We start from the raw sequence: 23,059 nt of genomic DNA, 5'->3' as shown, positions 1-23,059 counted from the left end.
CCCGGACTATTGATCACTTCTCTTTGATGGAGAAAGTGATTCCGAGTTGCCCCTAATTGTTTTTTTTTTTTTTTTTCCCATTTTATCCGGTTAGACTTAAAATCCAGATCTGAGGACTTTTGTTGTTCCATCTGCTAGATTTTCAGGAGCTTTGCCTATGTCAAATCATTCCCCAAAGAATGTTGAATGTGGGCCCAAGGGGAGTGTTGCTCATTAGGGAAACTTCATTCATCAACTCTTTTTGTCACCAAAGACTGAGATTAAACTCACTTAGCTGAACTTTAAAGATCACGTAAAAAGCCCTGTTACCCGAAATATTTTCAGCCCAGGAGACCATCTTCCTCAAGGCCCTGGAAAGATTGGACTAAGACAGAAACTTTCAGTAATTCAAGATCTTGTGAATTCTACATCGGAGTGTGTGTGAAAGTACAACTCTTGTTCAGTAGCTTTACTGTGCTAATAATGTCTTGTGTTTCTTTAGCAGTGAAATATTTTGGTAATGCTTATTTTGCAATGGTCACTGTGCATCTGCTCTGGATGGAGGCTCACGTAAACTGCCAGCAAACTGCATGAAATCTCATCTCGTATGTCTTCTTTTCTGTGTTTTCTTTCCTTTTCCTGTACTTGCTACTTTGCCCGTTGTTAATAGGATCAACTTATGTGCACAACGAGTCGTGCCTGTACCATGATGTCAGCTCCTATCTTCATTTTACTGCAAGTTTTCATGTGGTGTGGATGGTCAGTCACTTTCTCTAATTTTTCTTTTTGTGTGTGTTCGGCTTGAAATTTTAATAAATGATCCATATCCCTAAATCCACTATAATAAGTATCCTGAAACCAGGTTATTAAAATCCCAGTACTTATATTGTTTTGTAAATAGCTGAATGCAATTATTGCTTAAGTTTCTAATCCTAAATCAAGCATATCCTTTTCCTGTGTTTATTTAAAAAATCAGTATTTTCTTTTAAGGTTTTATAGAAAGATTAAATCAGTGTGGGAAAAATTATATATGCTTCCTGAGGAGAAATAGCCTAAGGACAATTATTAGAGCTGGTCATCTCTATTTTCAAAAGATGCTAACATAACATTAATGAATCATTTCAGTTTTATCCAACATTATTTTCAAAGTCAATAATTCAGTTTAGTGCATCCAGTTTCTAAGCTCATTTTACTTAGCATCTAGGCTAAAATGATCCCTTATTACCTTTGGCCAATTTCTGAATTCTATCATTAATATGACTGAATAGAGGTTTTAGGGCCTGAGCTTGTGGTCAGGGATTCATTTACGGTTTTGCAATGTCTTTTCTAATGCTCTGGAATCATCACGATTAGTGTTACTGGAACAGCTTTTACTGTGTTCTTTCTTCACTGCTGTCCAGGTATTCATTGATTAGGGACCACTAGATGGAGATATGGCCATTACTGTGAATGGAGGGGCAGAAAAGTAGAGTAGCAGCGCGAGTCTCAGAAAACAACTACATTTTTTCTGGGATAATAAAATAATGGTTTTCATGGCACAAGATTCCAAGTGAAAGAGAACTAGCTGCTTTGGATCATTAAAAATGATCCCCTCTCCATATTTTTAAAATTGATATCTAGGTAGCTATTTGAAGTCATGTTTTACTGATCCCTACCCAGGTGACTATACCATTTACATATGAAAACTACAGTAAGAATTATATTTTCCATGTTATATTTTTTATACGTCTTCTTATTTGTGAAGATAGAAATGAGCAAACTAAAATGGAAGGCTAAGAAAAAAAGGTGAGGAACAGTGTAAATATTCACTCTACTTTTCTCTGCCGTAGAGTTTTTCGGTAACACAAAACTATAGATCACTTCCCTCTTTACCTTTATGTTAAAAACCTATAGGTAACCAGTAATTTTTTTTCATCTAAAACTCTCCCCTCAAAAATGTGATTGTGAATTTTTCTGTGGTATTTTTCTTTCTCACCATAACTATAAACTTACCAAGAAAATAAATATCACTGTGGATTCAGCTGGATGGGATCAGTACATTTTAATGAAATAATTTTTGAAAGATGAAAAGAACACATCTGGGATTCCCTGTCCTTGAGGAATATATAATGAATAGTCTTGAGAAGATGATGTAGATGGCATATACTTTACATTAATAAGACTTGAGTCTTTAAAAACATAGTTATCAGTATAGAACAGTGAATCTAGTTTATGCAATTGGAGTGTTGCTATGATAACATCAAAAGAAGTATCATTTTCTCTGAAACAACCAAAAGCTGAAAAAATTAAATAGTACCCAAAAATACTGAAGTGCTAGTCTAGCTGTACACTAGGAATTTGTGGTGGGTGAGATTCTGCTCACAGATGTCTGACATCATCTTACGGATCATCGCTTTGAGCATTTCAAGAAAGACTGTCTAAAGCCAAAACCCTTGTATCCTATGCAATCTCAGAAGAGTATCGATTACAGATAGCCAGTTGTGAGGACTTCATTAAAACGCAAGTGTTCAAAAGAGACCTTTTGAAAAGTTAAGTAGTAAAATAAAGCTAAAGTTTATCAAAGAAGTAAAGCCAATAATATGTGCCATTGAGAAAGTTCATTATTTTATGCAAACTGCAAACCTAATTTATGAAAGCACATTATTGGGTACATGAAAAATGAACATGCAGATGTGTGTATACCTACAAATGTACTGCCTACGAGAACACATTATTTGCTAGACAACTTATTCCTATTAAAGGCTTACTGTGTAGTATCCAGCTGCCTAAATAATTCTAAAAGCACATTTTCTTTGAAGCTGTTGTAGTGATTTGACTACAGACCTGTTTAAATTCCAAAGTTAGCCATTATTTGGGGGGTTGTCTTCACCAGTGATTTGTCTTTTGAATATGACTATAATTCAGAAAATAAATTACAAATTATTGACCTATTTATTACTATGTATAATTAGTTACCCCTAGTTATTCTGGTTTGGGAAAGAAAGGCATATTTAAGAGTTTAGCAATACTTGTTTAACGAGAAAATTGAAGATATTTTAGCCACTAGTATACATGGTCTTAGAAAACCTTGGGAAACAAAAGGAATTCTCAGTTGATGTATTTTAGAGTTTTTTGAAAGAAGTCTGTAGCTGAAAATTACTATCGTATTTCAAAGTTATATATAATATTAGCACTGCATAGTTTTTTTACTTAAATGTGTTAAACTGAAACAAAGTATCAATCTTTAAAAGTCAGACTATGAGCAGGGTAATCAGTGTTCATGGGATTTTGATCTATTCTTAATACAGAAAAAATGCTAAGGTTTCTCCCACATCAATGTATTTGCAACTTAGAATGTTTTTAGAATCTCTCTCTCTCTTAATTTCAAGTCATGGTAGACGTGGTTGCCCATGCAGAAAACATGACAGGAAACTGAAGACAGATTTTTTTTGTGTGAATCAACTTTTCTAAACCTCCCTCTCCCAGACTGAAACAGACCTCATCACACACAAGAAATGCGACTGAGCAAATAAATTAAAACAATGGAATCAGAGATAGTTTTTTTCTTTACAGTAATAGGAATTTCTTTGACAAAATATATCATTAGTACGTTAATGGGTCTTATTTGTGTGCTAATTTTCCATCCCATCAAATTAGTACTTACTGTACACCTGTGAATTAGACCATTCTTCTGGGTATGAGGTATTTGAGAGATGTTTATGCTCAAAAATATGTTTTTACTCTGGAATTCAAATGTAACTGAGCATTGTTTCTTTTATCTTATTACCCTAATTTGAACAAAGAGGAGCAAGTACAAAGGCCCAGAGATGATAGTACACACCTTGACCCATTGCAGAGACAGTGTTATTGGAGCAGAGGAAGTTGGGGAGGGGAGAGGAGTAGAGGAAGATGGAGAGGTAGCCAGGCTCCCAAGGCCTTGCTAGGAAATTTGGATTTTGTTCTGAGAGATAAAAAGAAAACTTGATGTACGGTTCTGAGGGGACTGCTTTTTGGTAAAAAGATTGTAAAAGAGCGATTGTAAAAGAGCAAAAGTAGAAGCAATGAGACACGGGAGGCAGCTTTTGAGGGAGTGATGGTGAATTAGACATGAGATCGTGAGAAGTGGGATGTATTTTGAAGCTCAAGTCAAGAATACATGCTGGTGAATTACATTTGAAAAAAGTGTAAAAAAGGAGCAATCACAGATGACTTGTTGACTTTACCCTGATCTATTTCTACTAGAAGTGTCTTTCAGAAAAGTACTATCTTTGGGCAAGTTTGAGACCTTTCTGAGACATCAAAGAGGAGAGGTGGCAGAGATCAGTGTGGAGGTCAGAGGAGAATTCAGGTCTGAAGACATAAAAGTGTGAGTTATTCTGGGTTTGGTCCAAGCTGGTGACATAGGAAGTCCCGAACTCACTTTATCCCACAAACACACTAATTATAAACAAAGCAATTCCCTCTGAAAGAAATTGAGAAACTGATCCATACACATTGGGTGAAGGAGAAAATAGCCACATCAAAACAGGTAGGAAAGGCTAAGACACACTATCTCCATAATCCCCCCTCTCTGACACAGGTACGTAAAAATCAGGAGGAAATTTGTAACTCTGAGCTTTTGCCTGAGGAATGAAGGGTTTGGTCTGAACGTCTAGCACTCTAACTGTTAAGACTTCCATTCAAGGTACAGTCTCCCCCCACCCCAACTATCTCTGAAAGTCTAATAGGGCTTATGTCCATGAGACCCATTGGACCCAAGAAACAAACAGTTCTCATCAGGGTCATGCGGACTTACCGTGGCTCTCCTCCCAGGGCTCAGAGAAGATGGCCGGACAGAAATGCCCTACTGCCTATGCTTTCCCTGATAGCAGTTGAAGTATGCAGATATCCTCTATTGCCTGAGACTAAGGCTCCTCATTTAGCACATGCCTCCACTTTCACCCTGTAACACTCTCCAGGTCACTGGTCTCTACCTGAAAGGAGCTTGTGAACACATCTGGCATTCAGCTTTTTTTTTTTTTTTTTTTTTTTTTAATTTTTTTTTATTGTTATGTTAATCCCCATACATTACATCATTAGTTTTAGATATAGTGTTCCATGATTCATTGTTTGTGCATAACACCCAGTGCTCCATGCAGAACGTGCCCTCCTCAATACCCATCACCAGGCTAACCCATCCTCCCAACCCCCTCCCCTCTAGAACCCCCAGTTTGTTTTTCAGAGTCCATCGTCTCTCATGGTTCTTCTCCCCCTCCGATTTCCCCCCCTTCATTCTTCCCCTCCTGCTACATTCTTCTTCTTCTTTTTTTCTTTCTTAACATATATTGCATTATTTGTTTCAGAGGTACAGATTTTTTTGAGACTACTGCCCAAAGAACACCCCCAAAGTGGTACACCATATCACTGGGCTATGGTGGCCGGTAGGGCTGATGTTCTCAGGTACCACAGGACCGTGGCAAATCAACAGTTCTTAACGGTGTATTCCCCCAGGGCTCAGTACAGAGAAAGCAGACAAAAATGCTCTTTTGTCAGTCATACCCTAAAAGGGAAAGGTCTACCTGTGTACCTTAAAAACTGCTGCCTCGGGGTCCAGGCTCTAATCCGCCTGCATCTAGGTGCTATATGATATCACTCCCACTGGGGCACTGACAGATATCAGCTCACCTTCAACTACTGGGAGCCAAGTCAAGATTGGGAAAGGTGGCTGTTTTATCTAATGCGTAGAAACCAACACAGAGTCCAGGAAAATGAAGAAGCAGAAAAATATGTTCTAAACAAAACAAGATAAAACTCCACTAACACACCTTGAGGAGTTCAAGAGAAAAATGCATGAACTTAGAACTTCGATACAGAGAAAACATTAAACTACAAAAAAGTCACAGTGCTGAATGTAATGTATAAATGACATGGATACCTGAAAAAGAGCATTTGATAAAATAGGACATCATTTCACGGTAAGAGCCTTGGTCAGGACAGGTATAGAGGAACATCCTTGACAAACCCACAGCTAATATACTCACTGGAGGAAAATGTCTCAGAGATGAGACAAAAAGGCCCATGCTCACTGCTCTTACTCAACATAGTACTGAAAGTCCTAGCTAGAATTTTATGCAAGACAAACAGGGATCCACATAGGAAAGGAAGAAATAAAACTGCCAGTACTTAACAGATGATATGGTTCTGTATACAGAAAATCCCAAAGACTACACCAAAAGACATCATCAGAGAGGAGGGGTGGCAGAAATCAATCAGTGTGGAGGTCTGAGGAGAATTCAGTAATTTTATAGGATATAAAATCAGAAGTCAGGTGCATTTCTATACGTGAATAATAAAACATCTGAAAAAGAAAACTATCCCAATTCACCATAGCATCAAAAACAAAGTATTTGGAAATAACTTCAAGGAAGTAAAAGAGCAGTACAATGAACACTATAAGACTTTGCTGAAAGAAAGAAGACAAACATAGACATCCTGTGTTTATGGATTTGGAGAATATTGTTAAAATGTCCATACCACCCCCTGCCACCTGTGGATTCAGTGTATTCCCCAAAATACCAACAGCATTCTTTACAGAAATAGGAAAAAACAATTCTAAAATTTGTATGGACCCACAAAAGACCCAAAATACCATAACAATCCTGGGGGAAAAGAGAAAACTGCAGATACCAGGTTTTAGATTTTAGACTATACTACAAAGCTACAGTAATCAAAGCAATATGGTACTGGCACAAAAATAGACACATCGACTAATGGAACAGAAGAGAGCCCAGAAGGGAACCCCAAATATATATGGGTCAACTAATATTCAATAAGATAGCCAAGAACACACATTGGGGAAAGGATGGTCTCCACCAAATGGTGGTGGCAAAAAAAAAAAACACGTGCAGGCAATGGGACTGGACCCCTATATTACACATAAAAATTAACTCAGAATGGATCACAGACTTTAATATAAGATGTGATATTATAAAAATCCTAGAAGATAGAGTAGGAAGAAGTTTCTTGACATTGGTCCTGGCAAAGATTTTTAGATACAACACCGAAAGCATAAACAACAGAAGCAGAAATGAACAAATGGGACTGTGACAACTTTGAATGGTTCTGCACAGCCAAAGAAACAACTAAATGAAAAGGCAACCTACAGAATTGGGGGGGGGGGGGGGAGTTTGCAAGCAATATATATAGGATAAGGAGTTAATATCAAAAATATATAAAGAACTCATAAAAGTTTAAAAAATCAACTAAAGGGTGCCTGGGTGGCTCAGATGGTTGAGCCTCTGCCTTCAGCTCAGGTCATGATCCTGGGGTCCTGGGATCAAGTCCTGCATCGGGCTCTCTGCTCCTTGGGGAGCCTGCTTCTCCCTCTGCCTCTCTCTCTCTCTCATGAATAAATAAATAAAATCTTTAAAAAAAATCAACTAAAATTTGGGCAGAAAAACTAAATAGATGTGTTTTCCAAGAAGACATCAAAATGGCCAATAGCTACATGAAAAGATGTTCAACATTGACAGTCATCAGGCAAATACAAATCAAAACCACACATTTCAGCTTTAAGGACACACACCTTAAAGTATGTGAAAGTGAATGGATGGAAAATATATTCCATGCAAATGGAAATCAAAAGAAAGCTGAGGTAGCTATACTTGGACACAATAGACTTCAAGACAAAAACTATAATAAGAGATAATCATATATTGATAAAGGGTTCAATCAGAAGTGGATATAACACTTGTAAATATTTATGCACCTGACACAGAGGCACTTAAATATTAACAGACCTAATGGGAGAAGTAGGCAGCAATATAATAGTATTAATACTGGTAGGGTAGTTCAGTTTCCCATTTTCATCAATGGATAGATCATCCAGACAGAAAATGAACAAGGAAACAGTGGAGTTAAATGACACATTAGACCAGATGGATTTAAGTGACATTTACAGAACATTCTATCCAAAAGCAGATTACTCTTTCTTCTGAAGTGCACATGGAACATTCTCCAGGATAGAACATATGTTAAAGCCACTGAAGAAGCATTAGTAAATTTGAGAAGGTTGAAGTCATATCAAGCATCTTTTCTGACCACAGTTGTATGAGACTAGACATCAACTATATGAAGAAAACGGGATAATTCACCAAATATGTGGAGATTAAACAATATGCCACTGAACAACCAAGGGTCAAAGAAAAAAGCAAAAGACAAATTATATATAATATAAATATATATTATGTATTAAAGACAAATTAGAGACAAATGAAGATGGAAATACACTGAACCAAAACTAATTGGGAAGTAGCAAAGTAGTTCTAAGAGGAAAGTTTACAGTGATAAACACCTATATTCAGAATAGAGAATTATCTCAAATTTACACAAGGATTAAAAGCAAACTAAGACCAATGCTAGAAGGCAGGAAATAACAAAGATCATGACAGAAACAAATGAAATAGAAACTAAAAAGACAATAGAAAAGATCAGTGGAACTAAGAGCTGGTTTTTTGAGAAGATAAAATGGACAAAACTTCAGCTAGACTTACAAAAAAGGATTAAAATTAAAAAACTAGAAATGAAAGAAGAGACATCAAAATTGATACCACAGAAATATAAAGTATCCTAAGAGACTACTATAAAAATTACATAGCAAAAATTGGAAAATCTAGAAGAAATTGATAAATTCCTAAAAACATGTAGCCTGAAACATTTCTTCTATTCATGAAGAAATAGAATATCTGAACATACCAGTTACTAGTAAGGCAACTGAATCAGCTCTCAAAAACCTCCCAACAACCAAAAGCCCAGGACCAGACAGCTTCACTGGTGAATCCTACCAAACATTCAAAGAAGAATACCAATCCCTCTCAAACTCTTCCAAAAAATAACAGAGGGAACACTTTCAAATTCATTTTACAAAGCCAGCCTTACCATAATATCAAAACCAGACAAGGACACCACAAGATTAAAAAATTCCAAGCCAATTTCTTTGAGGAACCTAGATGTAAAAAAACCTCAACAAAATGTTAGCAAACTGAATTCAACAATCCAGGAGCATATTCCATGATCAAGTGGGATTTATCACAAGGATGCAAGGACAGTTCAACATTGACAAATCAACCAATGTGATACACCCTATTAACAAGGTGAAGGATAAAAATCGTATGATCTCAATAAATGCAGAGATAGCACTTGCAAAATTTAACATCCATTTTGATAAAAACTCTTAACAAATTTGGTATAAAAGGTATATACCTCAACACAATAAAGGCCCACAACTAATATCATGAACAAGACAAGGATGTCTAGGAATAAATTGAACCAAGGAGGAAGACGACGTGTACACTAAAAACTATAACATAAAATTGAAGACACAAATAAATAGGAAGATAATTCAGTGCTCATGAATTAGAATTATTATTGTTAAAACGTTCATACCATCCAAAGCAATCTACAGTTTCACTGCAATTTGTATCAAAATTTCAGCGACATTTTTTACTGAAATATAACAAAGAATTCTAAAATATGTGTGAAACCACAAAACCCTAATAGCCAAAGCAGTCTTGAGCAACAAGAACAAAGCGGGAGCCATCACACTTTCTTGATTTCTAACTATATTATGTAAATACAGTAATCAAACAGTGGTACTGGCGCGTGCGCGCGCACACACACACACACACACATCAATAGAACAAAATAGCCCAGAAGTAAACCCATGTATATATGTTCAATTAATTCATGACAAAGGAGCCAAGAACATACCATGGGGAAAGGACGGTCGCTTTGATACATACTACTGGGAACGGCCACACCCAAGAGAATAAAACTGGACCACTATCTTACACCATACACAAAAACCAACTGAAAATGTGTTAACTACTTGAGCTTAAGACTTGAAACAGTAAAACTCCCAGAAGAAAACCTAGGAAGTAAACTCGTTGACATTAGTTTTGGCAATGATTGTTTTTTTTTCTAATTTTACACCAAAGGCAAAAATAAACATGGGACTACATCAAAGTTAAAAGCTTCTGACAGCAAGGGAGACCAATTGAAAGGCAGTCCATGAAATGGGAGGAATTACTTGCAATTCATGTTGTGATAAGAGGCCAGTATCCCAAATATACAGAGAAATCCTACAACTCAGTATTAAAAGGAATCTGATTAATGAATGGACAGAGGATCTGAATAGAATTTTCCCAAAGCCATCTAGGTGGCCAACAGGTAGAGGCATGCCTTGTTTTACCATACTTTGCTTTATTGCACTTTACAGATACTGCAGTTTTTTGTTTTTCTTCAAATTGAAGTTTGTGGCAACCCTGCATTAAGCAATTGTACTTGTGTCATTTTTTTCAACAGCATTTGCTCACTTTTGTCTTTCTGTCACGTTTTGGTAGTTTTCACAATAATTCAAACTTTTTCACTATAATTATATTTGTTGAGGTGATCTGTGATCTTTGATATTACCATTGTAAGTGCTTTGGGGCACCATAAACCACACCCATCTAAGACGACAAACTTACTTTGTGTGTTCTGAATGCTCTACAGACCAGCCATTTCCCCATCCTTTTTTCTCTCCTGGGGCCTTCCTATTCCCTGAGATGAAATGATAATTGAAATTAGGCCATTTAATAACCCTGCAATGCCTCTAAGTGTTCAAGTGAAAGGCAGAGTCACATGTCTCTCACCTTAAATCAAAAGATAGACATGATTAAGCTTAGTGAGGAAGGCATTTCAAAGGCCAACATAGGCTGAAAGCTAGGCCCCTTGCACCAAACATTTGGTCAAGGTGTGAATGCAAAGGGGAAGTTCTTGAAGGAAATTAAAAGTGCTATTCCAGTGAATACACAAATGATAAGAAAGTCAAACAGCCTTATAGCTGACGTGGAGAAAGTTTCAGTGGTCTGGATAGGAGATCAAATCAGCCACAACATTGCCTAAGCCAAATCCTAATCCACAGCAAGGCCCTAATTCTCTCCATTTCTATGAAAGCCGAGAGAGGTGAGGAAGCTGCAAAAGAAAAGTTTAAAGCTAGCAGTGGTTAGTTCATGAGATTAAAGCAAAGAAGCCAGCTGCAGAACATAACAGTATAAGGTAAAGCAGCAAGTTATCCAGATCTACTGAGGTAACCCATGAAAGTGGGTACACTAGGCTGCAGGTTTCTTTTTTTAATTTTTTAATTTCCATTAATTACCATATAGTGTATTACTAGTTTCAGAGGTAGAGTTAAGTGATTCATCGGTTGCATATAATAACCGGTGCTCATTACATCACGTGCCCTCCTTAATGCCCATCACCCAGTTACCTCATCCCCCCACCCACCTCCCCTCCAGCAACCTCTTAACTATAGGAAACAAACTGAGGGTTGCAACAGGTTTTCAATGTAGATGAACCAGCCTTCCATTGGAAAAAGGTGTCATCTATAGAGTTCTTTCATAGCTTGAGATGAGAAGTCACTACCCATCTTCAAAGGACAGACTGTCTCTCTTGTTAGGGGCTAATGAGCTGGTGACTTTAAGTTGAAGTCAGTGCTCATTGACCATTCTGAAAATCCCAGGGATTTTCAGTCTACTCTGCCTGTGCTGTAGCAATGGAACAACAAGGCTTGGATGACAGCACATGACAACACGGTTTAGTGAACATTTGAAGCCCACTGTTGAGACCTACTACTGAGGCGGGGGAGAAATTCCTTTCAAAATGTGACCGCTTATTGAGAATACACCTGGTTGATTCCAACCGTCATGAATGACTGTGAGGGGTTCAAAACTGCAGTAGAGGAACTAACTGCAGATGGGGTGGAAATGGCAGGAGAACTAGAATTAACAAGTGGAGCCTGAAGATGTGACTGACTGTCTGCAATCTCACAATAAAACTTGAATGGTTGAAGAGTTGCTTCTTCTGGAAGAGCAAAGAAAGTGGTTTCTGGAGATAGAATCTACTCCTGGTGAAAAAGCTGCGGATATTGTTGAAATGACAACAGAGGAGTTAGAATATTACATAAACTTAGTCGATCGAGCAGTGACAGGGTTTGAGAGGATTGACAGAGAGATTGTTGTGAAAGAGTCAGTCAATGTAGCAAACTCATTGTTGTCTTACTTTAAGAAATGGCCACGGCCACCCTGTCTTCAGCAACCACCACCCTGACCAGTCAGCAGCCATCAACAATCGAGGCAAGACCCTCAAACAAGAAAAAAAAAAAAAAAAAAAGACTCACTGAAAACCCAGATGATGGTTAGCATTTATCACTAAAGTATTTTTTAAATTAAAGTATATACTTTTTTAGACATAATGCTATTATACACTTAAGAGACAACAGTATGGTATAAACATAACTTTTATATGCACTGGGAAACCAAAACATTATTCTGACTTGCTTTATTGAGATATTCCCTTTATTGAATATCTGCACCTGGAACTGAACCTGCAGTATATCCAAGGTATGTCTGTACAGGAAGGAGGTTCAGCATCACTTAGCAGAGACACGCACATCAAAACTTAAAGGAGATATCACTTCACACCTTCTAGAATAGCTATCATCAAAAAGACAAGAGATAACCATTGCTGGCAAGGATGGGGAGAAAGGGAATCCTCTGTGTTAATGGTGGGAATGTTAATTGGTACAACCACTATGAAAAACTGGTATGGGGGTTCCTCAAAAATTAAAAATACAACTACTGTATGAATTGGCAATTATAGGTATTCATTTGAAGAAAATGAAAACATTAGAAAAGATATATGCACCCCTATGTTCATTGCAGCATTTTTTTCAATAGCCAAGATACAGAAACAACCTGTGTCCATCAACAGAGGAATGGATAAAGAAGAAGTGGTATGTAGATAGATAGAAGGACACCCAGCCATTTTTGACAACAGTGTTGGACCTTGAGGGCATTATGCTACATGAAACAAGCAAGATGAAGACAAATAGTGCATGACATCACTTATATGTGGATTCTATTAAAAAAAAAAAAAATCAAACTCATAGAAACCAAGAGCAGAAAAGGAGTTGTCAGTAGCTAGGGGGGAGGTAGGGAGAGGTTGGCAAAAGGATACAAACTTTCGGCTATAATATGAGTAGTCTGGGGATCTAATAAAATGTGATTATATTTGATTATACTGTAGAATTGAAATCTGCCAAGAGAGTAAAACTTAAATATCCTCACCAATGGGGGGAAAATGATAAATATGTGGATAATGGACATGTTAATTATCTTGGGTGGGGTAACCTTTCACCATGTCTACCAATCACCTAAATATATACCTTAAATATCTTAGTTTTGTCTATTAAAACTAAAAGTTAAAATTTTTAAAGCAAAATGAAAAAACACAAGGAAAAATCATTTCATATTAAAAAGGACAAAATTATAAGTTATTAACAAATTAATGGAATTTAAAGCTATAGGACTAGATTAGATTACCTAGGAAGAAAGTATAAATAAAAAGAGAGAAGTAATTTCTGGAAGTCTATCATGTAGAGAGCAAGAAGAGAAGCAGGTTGAGCTAAAGAGAGTAAGATGAACCCAAAACAAGTTTGGAGGAAACCAGATGTGTTGGGCAAATGTACATGGGAAGATATTTTAAGGGGAGAATGTTGTACATTACCAAATGCTCCTGAAAAGTAAAATAAGATGAGGACCAAGAATGGATCATCATTTCATGCTACTCTTTAGATTTAGGAGCTAGCTTTTGAAAAATAAACTTTTTCTTAATAGATTCTTTTGTTTCTTTCAGACTTCTCTTTAACAAACAGAAGTGTTCTGCCTCAAAAATGCAGCTCAAGAAAGAAATTTTATTTATTTACTGGGTGGCAGGCACTGTATTAAACCCTTGTGAGGAAAACAAGCCAACGTTCTCTTCTCTGCAAGCTCAGAGTCTTTGGAAAATCATTCTGAACATTTTATTTACTTACATAACCTATTATTTTGATTATTGGATGATGAACCTTGGCATAGTGAATTTTTTTAAAAGCCTCATATCTACATCTACTTATTTTCCTAAACATCTTTAATGAAATTCAGTAATTAAAAGAAATCAAAGGATGTAGAAAATGTTACAAAACACAGAACCTAGGAATAAAAGATAAAGGATAATTTTGCATTTAAAGGAACTTAATGAGCTACTATGAGACAATGGGGGGTCCAAATAGGTATATCAGTTGTTTATATTTCATAGTTCTGTAAGTCAAACAAATGTCTCTTACTATCTTAGCTCTTTATTTTGAGTATGTTTTTAGAGTGACTTTTCATGTATGATTCAAATACGTTATTCTTTATTTTACTTTTGGTGAAGGTCTAGATGCTACATGTGCAGCGTGGTGTGTTCACCTTTGAAACTAGACATAAAGGATATGGAAAAGAGAGAAGATCATTCCTCACACTGATTTTACCAGTCCCAAACTTTGCCTTATTGAGCATAATTCTTGAGAATTATAAAACCTACAATTTTACATTTACTCCTTATTCCTATAAATATGTAGGAATATCTGATACTGTGAAAGTTTTTTTTTTTAATTCAGCAACTGGTATATTAGTCAAAACAGCATTTATTATTCAAGTATTTTCTTTCTTAACCATCAGAATCTGCAATTCAAAATTTAAAGCATTCTTGAAATGGTACTAGGGAAATCGCTTTATTCAAAATTGCTGAACCATAAGATCTAGGGTAATGTAATTTATTTGGATTCAAATTAAAACCATTTTATCAGGGGCGCCTGGGTGGCTCAGTTGGTTAGGCGACTGCCTTCGGCTCAGGTCATGATCCTGGAGTCCCGGGATTGAGTCCTGCATCGGGCTCCCTGCTCGGCGGGGAGTCTGCTTCTCCCTCTGACCCTCCTCCCTCTCATGCTCTCTGTCTCTCGTTCTCTGTCTCTCAAATAAATAAATAAAATCTTTAAAAAAAAAAAAAAAAAACCATTTTATCAGGTGAGTTCAGAAGTGGACTAAACACGGGTGCTCTGATAGAGGGCTCACTAAGTATTTCTTCAGGATTTTTCTTTCTCCTTTTCTTTCCAACAGGAGGATTATACTGACTGTGGTGGTGTTTCTGGATTGAATCCCTCCCTGTGGTCCATCATCGGCATCCAGTTTCTACTACTTTGGCTTTTATCTGGCAGCAGACACTGCCAGTTATGACCTTCTAAAACTCAGTCTGCGTAATTAAACTCCAGACCCTGCCAAAACACGAGGCCTCAGTTGCGTTAAGAGAATGAGCAGAACACGAGCTGGGCCCACACCATGGCTAAATCGAAGGCACGGACGCACATGGCCCCACTGGCTGCATGTCAGGGTCTCAGATCCTTACACTTGTGTGAATGCTGCATCATCTATGTCAACATCAAAGCAAAACCCTATACATGCTCTATTGGAAAATTGGAGAGTTTGTTGTTTGCGTTGTTGGTGACTATATGTAAAAGGGCTCCCCACACTGTTTATGAATCATACAAATTGTCTTGACCTTGACCTGGAATTTTGACTTGCTGCAATTCTTGTTCTTTTACCAAGAAAATCTCTAAAGGGAAAAAAAAAAAGGAGTTACTTTTGCCCTCACGTATTCTTCTGTTAAAAATTATTTCCTGCTTTGAGTAGTTATTGAAAAACAAAAGAGAGATTGATGTAATCTGTTGAAATAGAAATAATGGCTAACTTTCTATGGAAAGAAATTTGCCATAAATAAAATGCCTTATGAAGAGTGGCTTCTCTGCCAAAATAGGAACACAAATGACCAGTTAAGTTTTGCTGGGGTGATGAATCGGTGTTTGAAAACAATAACTAAGAAACTATTAAACTAAAGGTGCTTGAAGATGCAATTTGAACATGTGACATGTTTCCTCATAAATGTAAGCCCTGAATCAGTGCTTCGATGTAATGTTTCTTTTTGTTCCCAGTAAAGTTATGTAGTGCTAGCCAGATATTTCAAAATGCTCTAAGAGAAGCTTGTGGGGGGGGAGGGGAAAATGTTTTTTCTTGTGATAAATGAACTTTGGTTACCAAGGGTATTTTGCATGATGCTGCCGCTATTTTAACTTTCGGTTTGTTTTTCTCTTACTGTAGAGTATAGTCCTTTGAAAAGTTAACCGAGTGACATTATTGTTATGTAAGACTCTGAACCTTGCAGTGTAATGCACTTAAGTCATCCTTAAAAATGTCATTAAATTACTCTGAATATACTGTGCAATGTCAATGCCGAATGACTGGCATAGGTAAATGGTGAAATGGGCTAACGGATTTTATACAGACTCGTGCTTTTGCCTGAAAACCTATGTACAGATATTTTAAGTACATAAATCAGATTTGACACATTTATTTTTTGAAGAGTCCATATACGTTCTCGATGAAGATTCACACTAGGTTTCCTCTTTGTTCGTTTGAATAGTAGCACATACACTCCAGACGTTTCTGCCGCTGCTGCTTTTCTCCATCCATTGTAAAGGGTATATGATCACTTGACCAAAATTTCCATGCAGTTTGATGAGGGTTTTATAATATCTGAACAAATAGGAAACCTTGAATCTGTATGTATGCACATGAACACTTGATTGTGAATAATCAGAATTGTTTTTATACAGCCTCATTGGTGAAAATGATTAGTGTAGTGAATGGGATATTTCATTATAGACTGATATGCTAGATTATTATTTATGCTTTTAAAAATAATTTGCAGGAGTCAACAGTGTTTGAAGAAAGGGTAAAAACTATGGATGTGTAATTCTAGTTCTGCCGAAGGCTGGAAGTATACAGATATTTTTTATGGCGAAATGCCTTTGTTATTTTGAACATGCCAAGTATTGGTGTGTGTATATGCTGGACATTTTCTTATACATCCTTTTTAAGTCAATATCTTACTAACATTATCCAGCATGCTTTATTATGCTCCGCGTATCAAAGACGTAACCACGTCTTTGGCGTAGTTTAAAAGATGTTTGTTTTGTTTTCAGCTTTGCACACATTTGTAACTCCCTCCCACCACCCATATGCCCTAGGAACCATTTGTGTATATTTCCTTATTTAAACTATTTTTTATTTAAAAACGGGGGTGGGTGGGAGTGGAATCATTTTGCCAGCTATTGTGCTAAGAGTTGACATCAGTTACCATTTCTAACGCATCGTTGTGATTTTGTAGTCTCATTTGTACCTGGTATTGACATTTTAGAAAACACCAAAGTGATTAAAAAAAAAAAATATATATATATATATACACGGAACTTCTCACTCTAGTGACACTATGTTTAAATCATGTTGTTTGTTGATTACATATTTAAACCTTACTGTTACCTTTTGCTAGACTATTTTAAATCATGAAAGTGTTGGGAAGGGGATATCAAAATATAAAATTATGTTAGTTCGTGTGTATATATGATGCACATTAAAACAACTGAATTGCTTCCAGCATACAACAAACTACCTTAAAATTATCTTTAAAATCTATTAAATATATTTTCGTGGCTAATGTCACTGAAATAGTATGTTTTCATCAAGTACGTTACTGTTGCATTGATCACAGTTAAACTTGGCGTCTCTTGGCAGGGTCCTGTTGATTCCATTTGCCATCAAAATATATTTACATGCACGAGTCTTGCTATGATCCTTGATTTTCTGTTATAAAATAAACCTATACTATGAGAACCACGTACTTGGTAATAAATTGGGTAAGAACGTGCTTTCTGACTAAAAATTGTTCTCATGCCTAATACTAGTCTTCATACTCTTAGCATTTTTTCAAAGACAGTAACACTCATCCCATCAAATTGTTATGTTTAATTTAGGATTTTTCTGTGAGTTCTAATTTTTGACAAGACCTTAAATTATAGCCTGTTATAAATATTGATTTTCAAAGACTAAACAATCGAGAGAAAAAAGCTTTTAAACTCTTTGGCTTCTTTCATTTTTGCTCTACTCATCCAGTTTAATGTAGTTTGTCACCAAAACAAAATCAAAGTAAGTCTTACATTGGTGTTGAGTAACAGGAATGACTTTTACATTAATGGTTTCTTTATATTTTCTTCATTTGAACAACCAGCATTACTGCCAAACACCAATCGTGGTCCATATTTGTAACAGGTTTTTAACATGACATAGTTAGCAAGTTTGATTGAAGAGATTTTTAGGTCCTGGGCCTATAAGATTTTAGTATGATCTTTTTTCATGTTTCTAATGCTTGAGGCGTTATTGCTTTACTTGGGAAAAAAAAAAAACACAAAACGAAACAGTGTTGCTGCCATTTGTAAGTTTTCCTGGAATATTCCTTTTATTAACTTTAAAACTGGCCTTACTGGGTTCAAATAGGCAGTATCCCTTTTAAGTGACCTTTGCAACCCAAGTGTTACTTGCTTATTTGATGCTCTCTTCTATTTTATGTCTCATTTAAATCTTTCTCTCCACCAAAGCGTAAATTCTGTGTCTTAATTTAAAACTCTGAACTATTCCATTAATCGTTAGTTAACATTAAAATATCTAGAGGTAGACAGTTTGACCTTGTGAAACAAAGTGAGCGCTGTGATTTTTTCAAGTGTAGAATAGAATGATGATTTCACTTGCCCCCAACTTGAAATATTTTATTCCTATGTAGAACTTGTGTTGTTTTCCCATTAGCAGAATGCTAATATTGCTAATATTCCATGTATATTTCTGTAAAGAGCAAATCAATACAACAGACGTATCAAGTGTTGAATAAATTCCAGAATTTCAAAGACTCAGACAACCCTTAGCAAGAGTTTCCTCTACCTTATTTCTAGTTCATGTAATTAACTCAGAGAAATTCCACTGAGACTAATGGGATACTGTCTTGTATAGATGCCAGTTGAGTTTACAGTGTGACCTGACAAAGCTGTCTTTTTTGTTGTGCCGTATGATTGTTGGATCATGCTTTTTAGGGATACTTTTATTGAAATGCTCAGTGTGCATCCATGCAAAAGGCCAATTGGCTTTGTGAACAAAAGATCTTTTCTCCCCTTTATTATGTTCTCTTGACACTTTTGTGGAAATTAACTAGCCTGATAAAAAAAGTTTTGTAAAAATTTGTATAATACTGTTATAAAAATATTTATAATCCCAGAAAATGTTGTGTTAAATCTTGTGCAAAAACAGTATATTCAGAATAAAAGTTTATCATTTAAAGTCACCAGTTTGGATTATTTAATCACATAAAATCCAGTTGAAAGAGACAGAAGTTATTGTCATAAATATATATTTTACTCAGTCCTTCCCTTGGAGACCATTCAAAGTAGTGAAATAAAACTTGGGATTAGGAAAGTGCTTTTACGATCACAAACCTCAACTCACAAACAAATGTGCTTGCAACTCCTTTTCTAGCTCTCACCCTTTACATGTGGTTTTTGCCACCAAGGCATTTAGGAAGTTATTAATTCAGACTTTGGGCTTCTGTTAAAAAAAAAAAAAAAATCCCCAGCAGAAATAAAAATGTTTCCACGTTCCTTTAAAACCTTGGGAAAATAGTTCTAAAGAGACAAAGTTAGAATATTTAAAATGTTAGTGTATCTTTTATACATCTGACTTTTAAATATTTCTCCTAGCTACTTTATAGCAACAGCAGCTGAAAAATTGAGGTCTAGTGTAAAGAATTAAGGAAAAAAAAAAAAACTGTTAGCTTTCTTTTACATTTATATCAGCTTGTAACCTGCCCTCGTATGCTCACCCAATAAATACATTAATGAGCCTGATACTGTGTGGAATCTAGTATAATGTAGGCCTGCTTTTCTTTCTGGGGACTCTCGTAAGAGAACACAAATTGCTACACGTGGGAGGAAGGCAGTATGTGAGTACCAACGATGGTGATTACTGGAAGAGCCGACCTCCAGTTTCTGATCAAGGCATTTTAACAGGAAAAAGCCTACATAAAAGTGTAAGGTGGATAACATTTGTTTTTTAAACATCTGGCTTCATTTTGTACCAATTTATCTCCTCAATCAATCCTCTTACTCCCCAGACACCCTCATTTCCTCTATCAATCATCTTGAACCCATCTCCACCTCTTCCCTTGGGACCTTGCTTCATCAATTCTCCTTCCTCAAGCATATTGTCTCCCCTTTCTGCAGGCTTACTTCTTTCTGCCTTGCAAACACATTGAGAACACCTCCATTTAAAACAAAAATTAAACATCCACTGTTGCCTCTTATCCCTATTACTTCTCAGAGTTGTAAACCTAGGATTAAAATAGTCCTTTGCACATCCACAGTCTTCTGAAAGTCAACTCAACTGGGACTCAATACTCAAGGGGGCCTTAGATTTTTAGATCTGAAAGGCTTATTACCTCTGACCTTTAGTTTTGGGCTACTACCACTGGAAAATTTTAGTTACTGGTATGAGGTCCTAATAAATTCAAGGTATTGGGCATTTCTTTTTTTGTTTATAATCAATTAATTAACATAGTGTGTTACTAGTTTCAGAGGTAGAGGTCAGTGATTCATCAGTTGCGTATAACACCCAGTGCTCATTACATCATGTGCCCTCCTTAAGGCCCATCACCCAGTCACCCCATCCCCCCATCCCCCTCACCCTCCTCCACCAATTTCTTAATGCTCAAAGGCTTTGTATCTTAAAGTGGAGTTATTCACAGAGCCCCTACATCATTTTCTATAAATTGATATACAATCAACAATGCTGTTTATTTAATGTTTTTTTAATGGACCCTACTTTTTTATTTTTTTAAGATTTTATTTATTTGGGAGAGAGAGAGAGAATGAGCAGGGAAAGGGGCAGAGGGAGATGGAGAAGTAGACTCCCCACTGAGCAAGGAGCCTGATGTGGGACTTGATCCCAGGACCCTGGGATCATGACCTGAGCCTAAGGCAGATGCTTACCCGACTGAGTCATCCAGATGCCCCATGGACCCTACCTTTTTTAAATAAATATTTTTAAGAAGAAAATTTACTATCACTGCCATAATTGGGAAACGAATATAATTTGCCACAATTAGTAGTTAAGGCCACAGGTTCCTATTATAGTGAAAAGAAATCCATAAAAATCAGCACATACCACTGTCAAATGTGCTAAATTTAACATAACACATCTTCAACACGCTTATTGAAATGATAGATTAGGTAGTTTTTGTATTTCTGTCACTAACGTTTTAAAGTGTGAACCTAGACTCAAACATCTGACTATAAATTGTAATTATTAATACATTAAAAAATACAGGGTCGCCATGAGAACTAAATGATACATAATTACTGTAAATGACTTAGCATAAGGCCCAGCATGGCGTGAGCACTCAACAATGCCATCCATTAGTATTACGAGTCATCACAATCATCTTCCTGATCATCATAGTCATCATTTTGGGCTGGAGCTTTTAAGACCCTAATTATTTTCCTGATTTGCCATTTGAAACTTTATTCATTTTTCAACTGAAGTGTTAGAACCTTACATAGATTAAAATAACAAAAATAGTCCCTTCCCTTATAGAACTACTACTGGCTGGGAATATTGAAAATTTACTGAGCACTGACAATAGCATGAGGAAAGTGCTAGGATATAAGAAATACATAGCACTATGGGAACTGACAGTAGGATAACCTGGCAAGAAGGAGCTGGCCAGAGAAGTCTGCCATGATTTCAAGCTGAGGCAAGGCAGTCGCAGTACTGGGACAAAGAGAGCGAAGTGTGTGAACGCTGAGAAGTGCATTCAAGGCACTGGAAGGTGCTGAGTATTGACGCTCAGGCTGGCTTACGGTGTACGTGATGAGTCTGCAGAGACAAAGGGCCAGAGATTGGAGTCCTCTCTAGAACACATGGCGGCGGGATGGGAGCTGGAGGGTGTTAGGCATTTGGAAGCTGCTGCCAACTTTTAAGCAGAGAACAGTATGATCACATTTGCATTTCAGGAAGCCCACTCTGGATGAAATGTGGGTTAGTGGTAGAAGAACATCTATAGACAGGAGACCAGTTGAGACTATTGTCAAGATGAGAAATTTGTTGATTGGCACAGCAGACTCGATGGATAAAAGTGGCCCGATTTTAGCAATATTTAGAAGGGAAAAGGGAGAGAACTTCATGATTCACCTGTTGATGATTCACTGTTGGACAAAATTTAGAATGACTCCCAGGGTTCCGAAGTTTAATTGTGGGGAGTTGTGCAATCCCCCAAGGTAGGGAACATCGGAGGGTCCTAGGGGCAGGGATGAGATAGGCAGGACAAGTCCAAAGGAGCAATTGAGAACCTGAACTTCAGAGCAATGAGACTGAATTCATTGTAAATGAGCTTCTGTACAGGGCTGATGATACAAAGAAAAAATAGGGTCTCTGCCACCCAGCAATATATACGCCAGGATAATGATTCTTAACACTAAATCATTTAAAACTCTTATTGGAGGTTTTCCTGATCCGTTTTGCTTTGGCTTAAACACGGATTGATACCCAGAACCTACTCTAACTCAGAATCTCAGGTGTTTTCACTGTGCAGCCAGAATTACACTGCTGGGGGCAGCTTAGACCACAGATGTGACAGTTCTCATGTAGGGAATTTCTGAATTCTACTTTATGAAACCCTATTTAGATGCCAGTTATTTGTTCCATTTTAAATAATCCCCCTTTTTTGAACATGTGTTTTGAAACACACCCACGATCTTAGCTCAACTGCAGTATTTGTGAGGACTGTATTTTTTTTTTTTAAAGATTTTACGTATTTGAGAAAGAAGGAGAGAGCACGTGCACACGAGTAGGGTGAGGGGGCTCGATCTAGGATCCTGAGATCATGACCTGAGCGAAAGGTAGACGCTTAATTGACTAAAACACCCAGGTGCCCCAAACACTGTATTTCTTAATGTTTGATTTTTTTCTCTTTGGATCCAGGTTATATAGCTGTACATAGAATATCAATAAAGTTTTCATCAATTGTGATTGATAATCAGGATCCATGATTAGAACAATTCCTACTATAGGAGATTCTATTCCCTTTTAAGTCACATTAACAATATCAAATGTTTTGTACAGTTGAACCACAGATTTTGTATAAATAGTATTAGAGAACTTTGCTGATCAGGCTCATTCTTATGGCAAAGGATACTGCAAGTTAGAAAAAAAAATTGTATTACTTGACAATCCAGTTTCTGTACAGATTTTATTTAATAATGGCTATTCCTTAATAAAGAGCTAATCAAGCCTTT

At 36.7% G+C, this 23,059-nt stretch overlaps 1 protein-coding gene across 2 annotated transcripts in view; it reads left to right on the top strand.

Annotated features, from left to right (window-relative positions):
* The window catches only part of CACNA2D1 (calcium voltage-gated channel auxiliary subunit alpha2delta 1), a 512,722-nt gene extending 493,666 nt beyond the window's left edge, over positions 1-19,056 (top strand). For both annotated transcript variants that reach the window (XM_078060091.1, XM_078060090.1), the window contains one exon: positions 14,955-19,056. In XM_078060091.1, the coding sequence (XP_077916217.1) occupies positions 14,955-15,071 (117 nt within the window). In that variant the 3' untranslated portion in view covers positions 15,072-19,056. The remainder of the gene's footprint in view (positions 1-14,954) is intronic.
* Positions 19,057-23,059: the final 4,003 nt, after the last annotated feature.

This window comes from Halichoerus grypus, chromosome 12 (assembly GCF_964656455.1).
Source record: "Halichoerus grypus chromosome 12, mHalGry1.hap1.1, whole genome shotgun sequence".
In the NCBI taxonomy this organism is placed as follows: Eukaryota; Metazoa; Chordata; class Mammalia; order Carnivora; family Phocidae; genus Halichoerus; species Halichoerus grypus.
The sequence above is the reverse complement of the archived record's forward strand: the minus strand, read 5'-3'. Positions and strand labels throughout refer to the sequence as shown.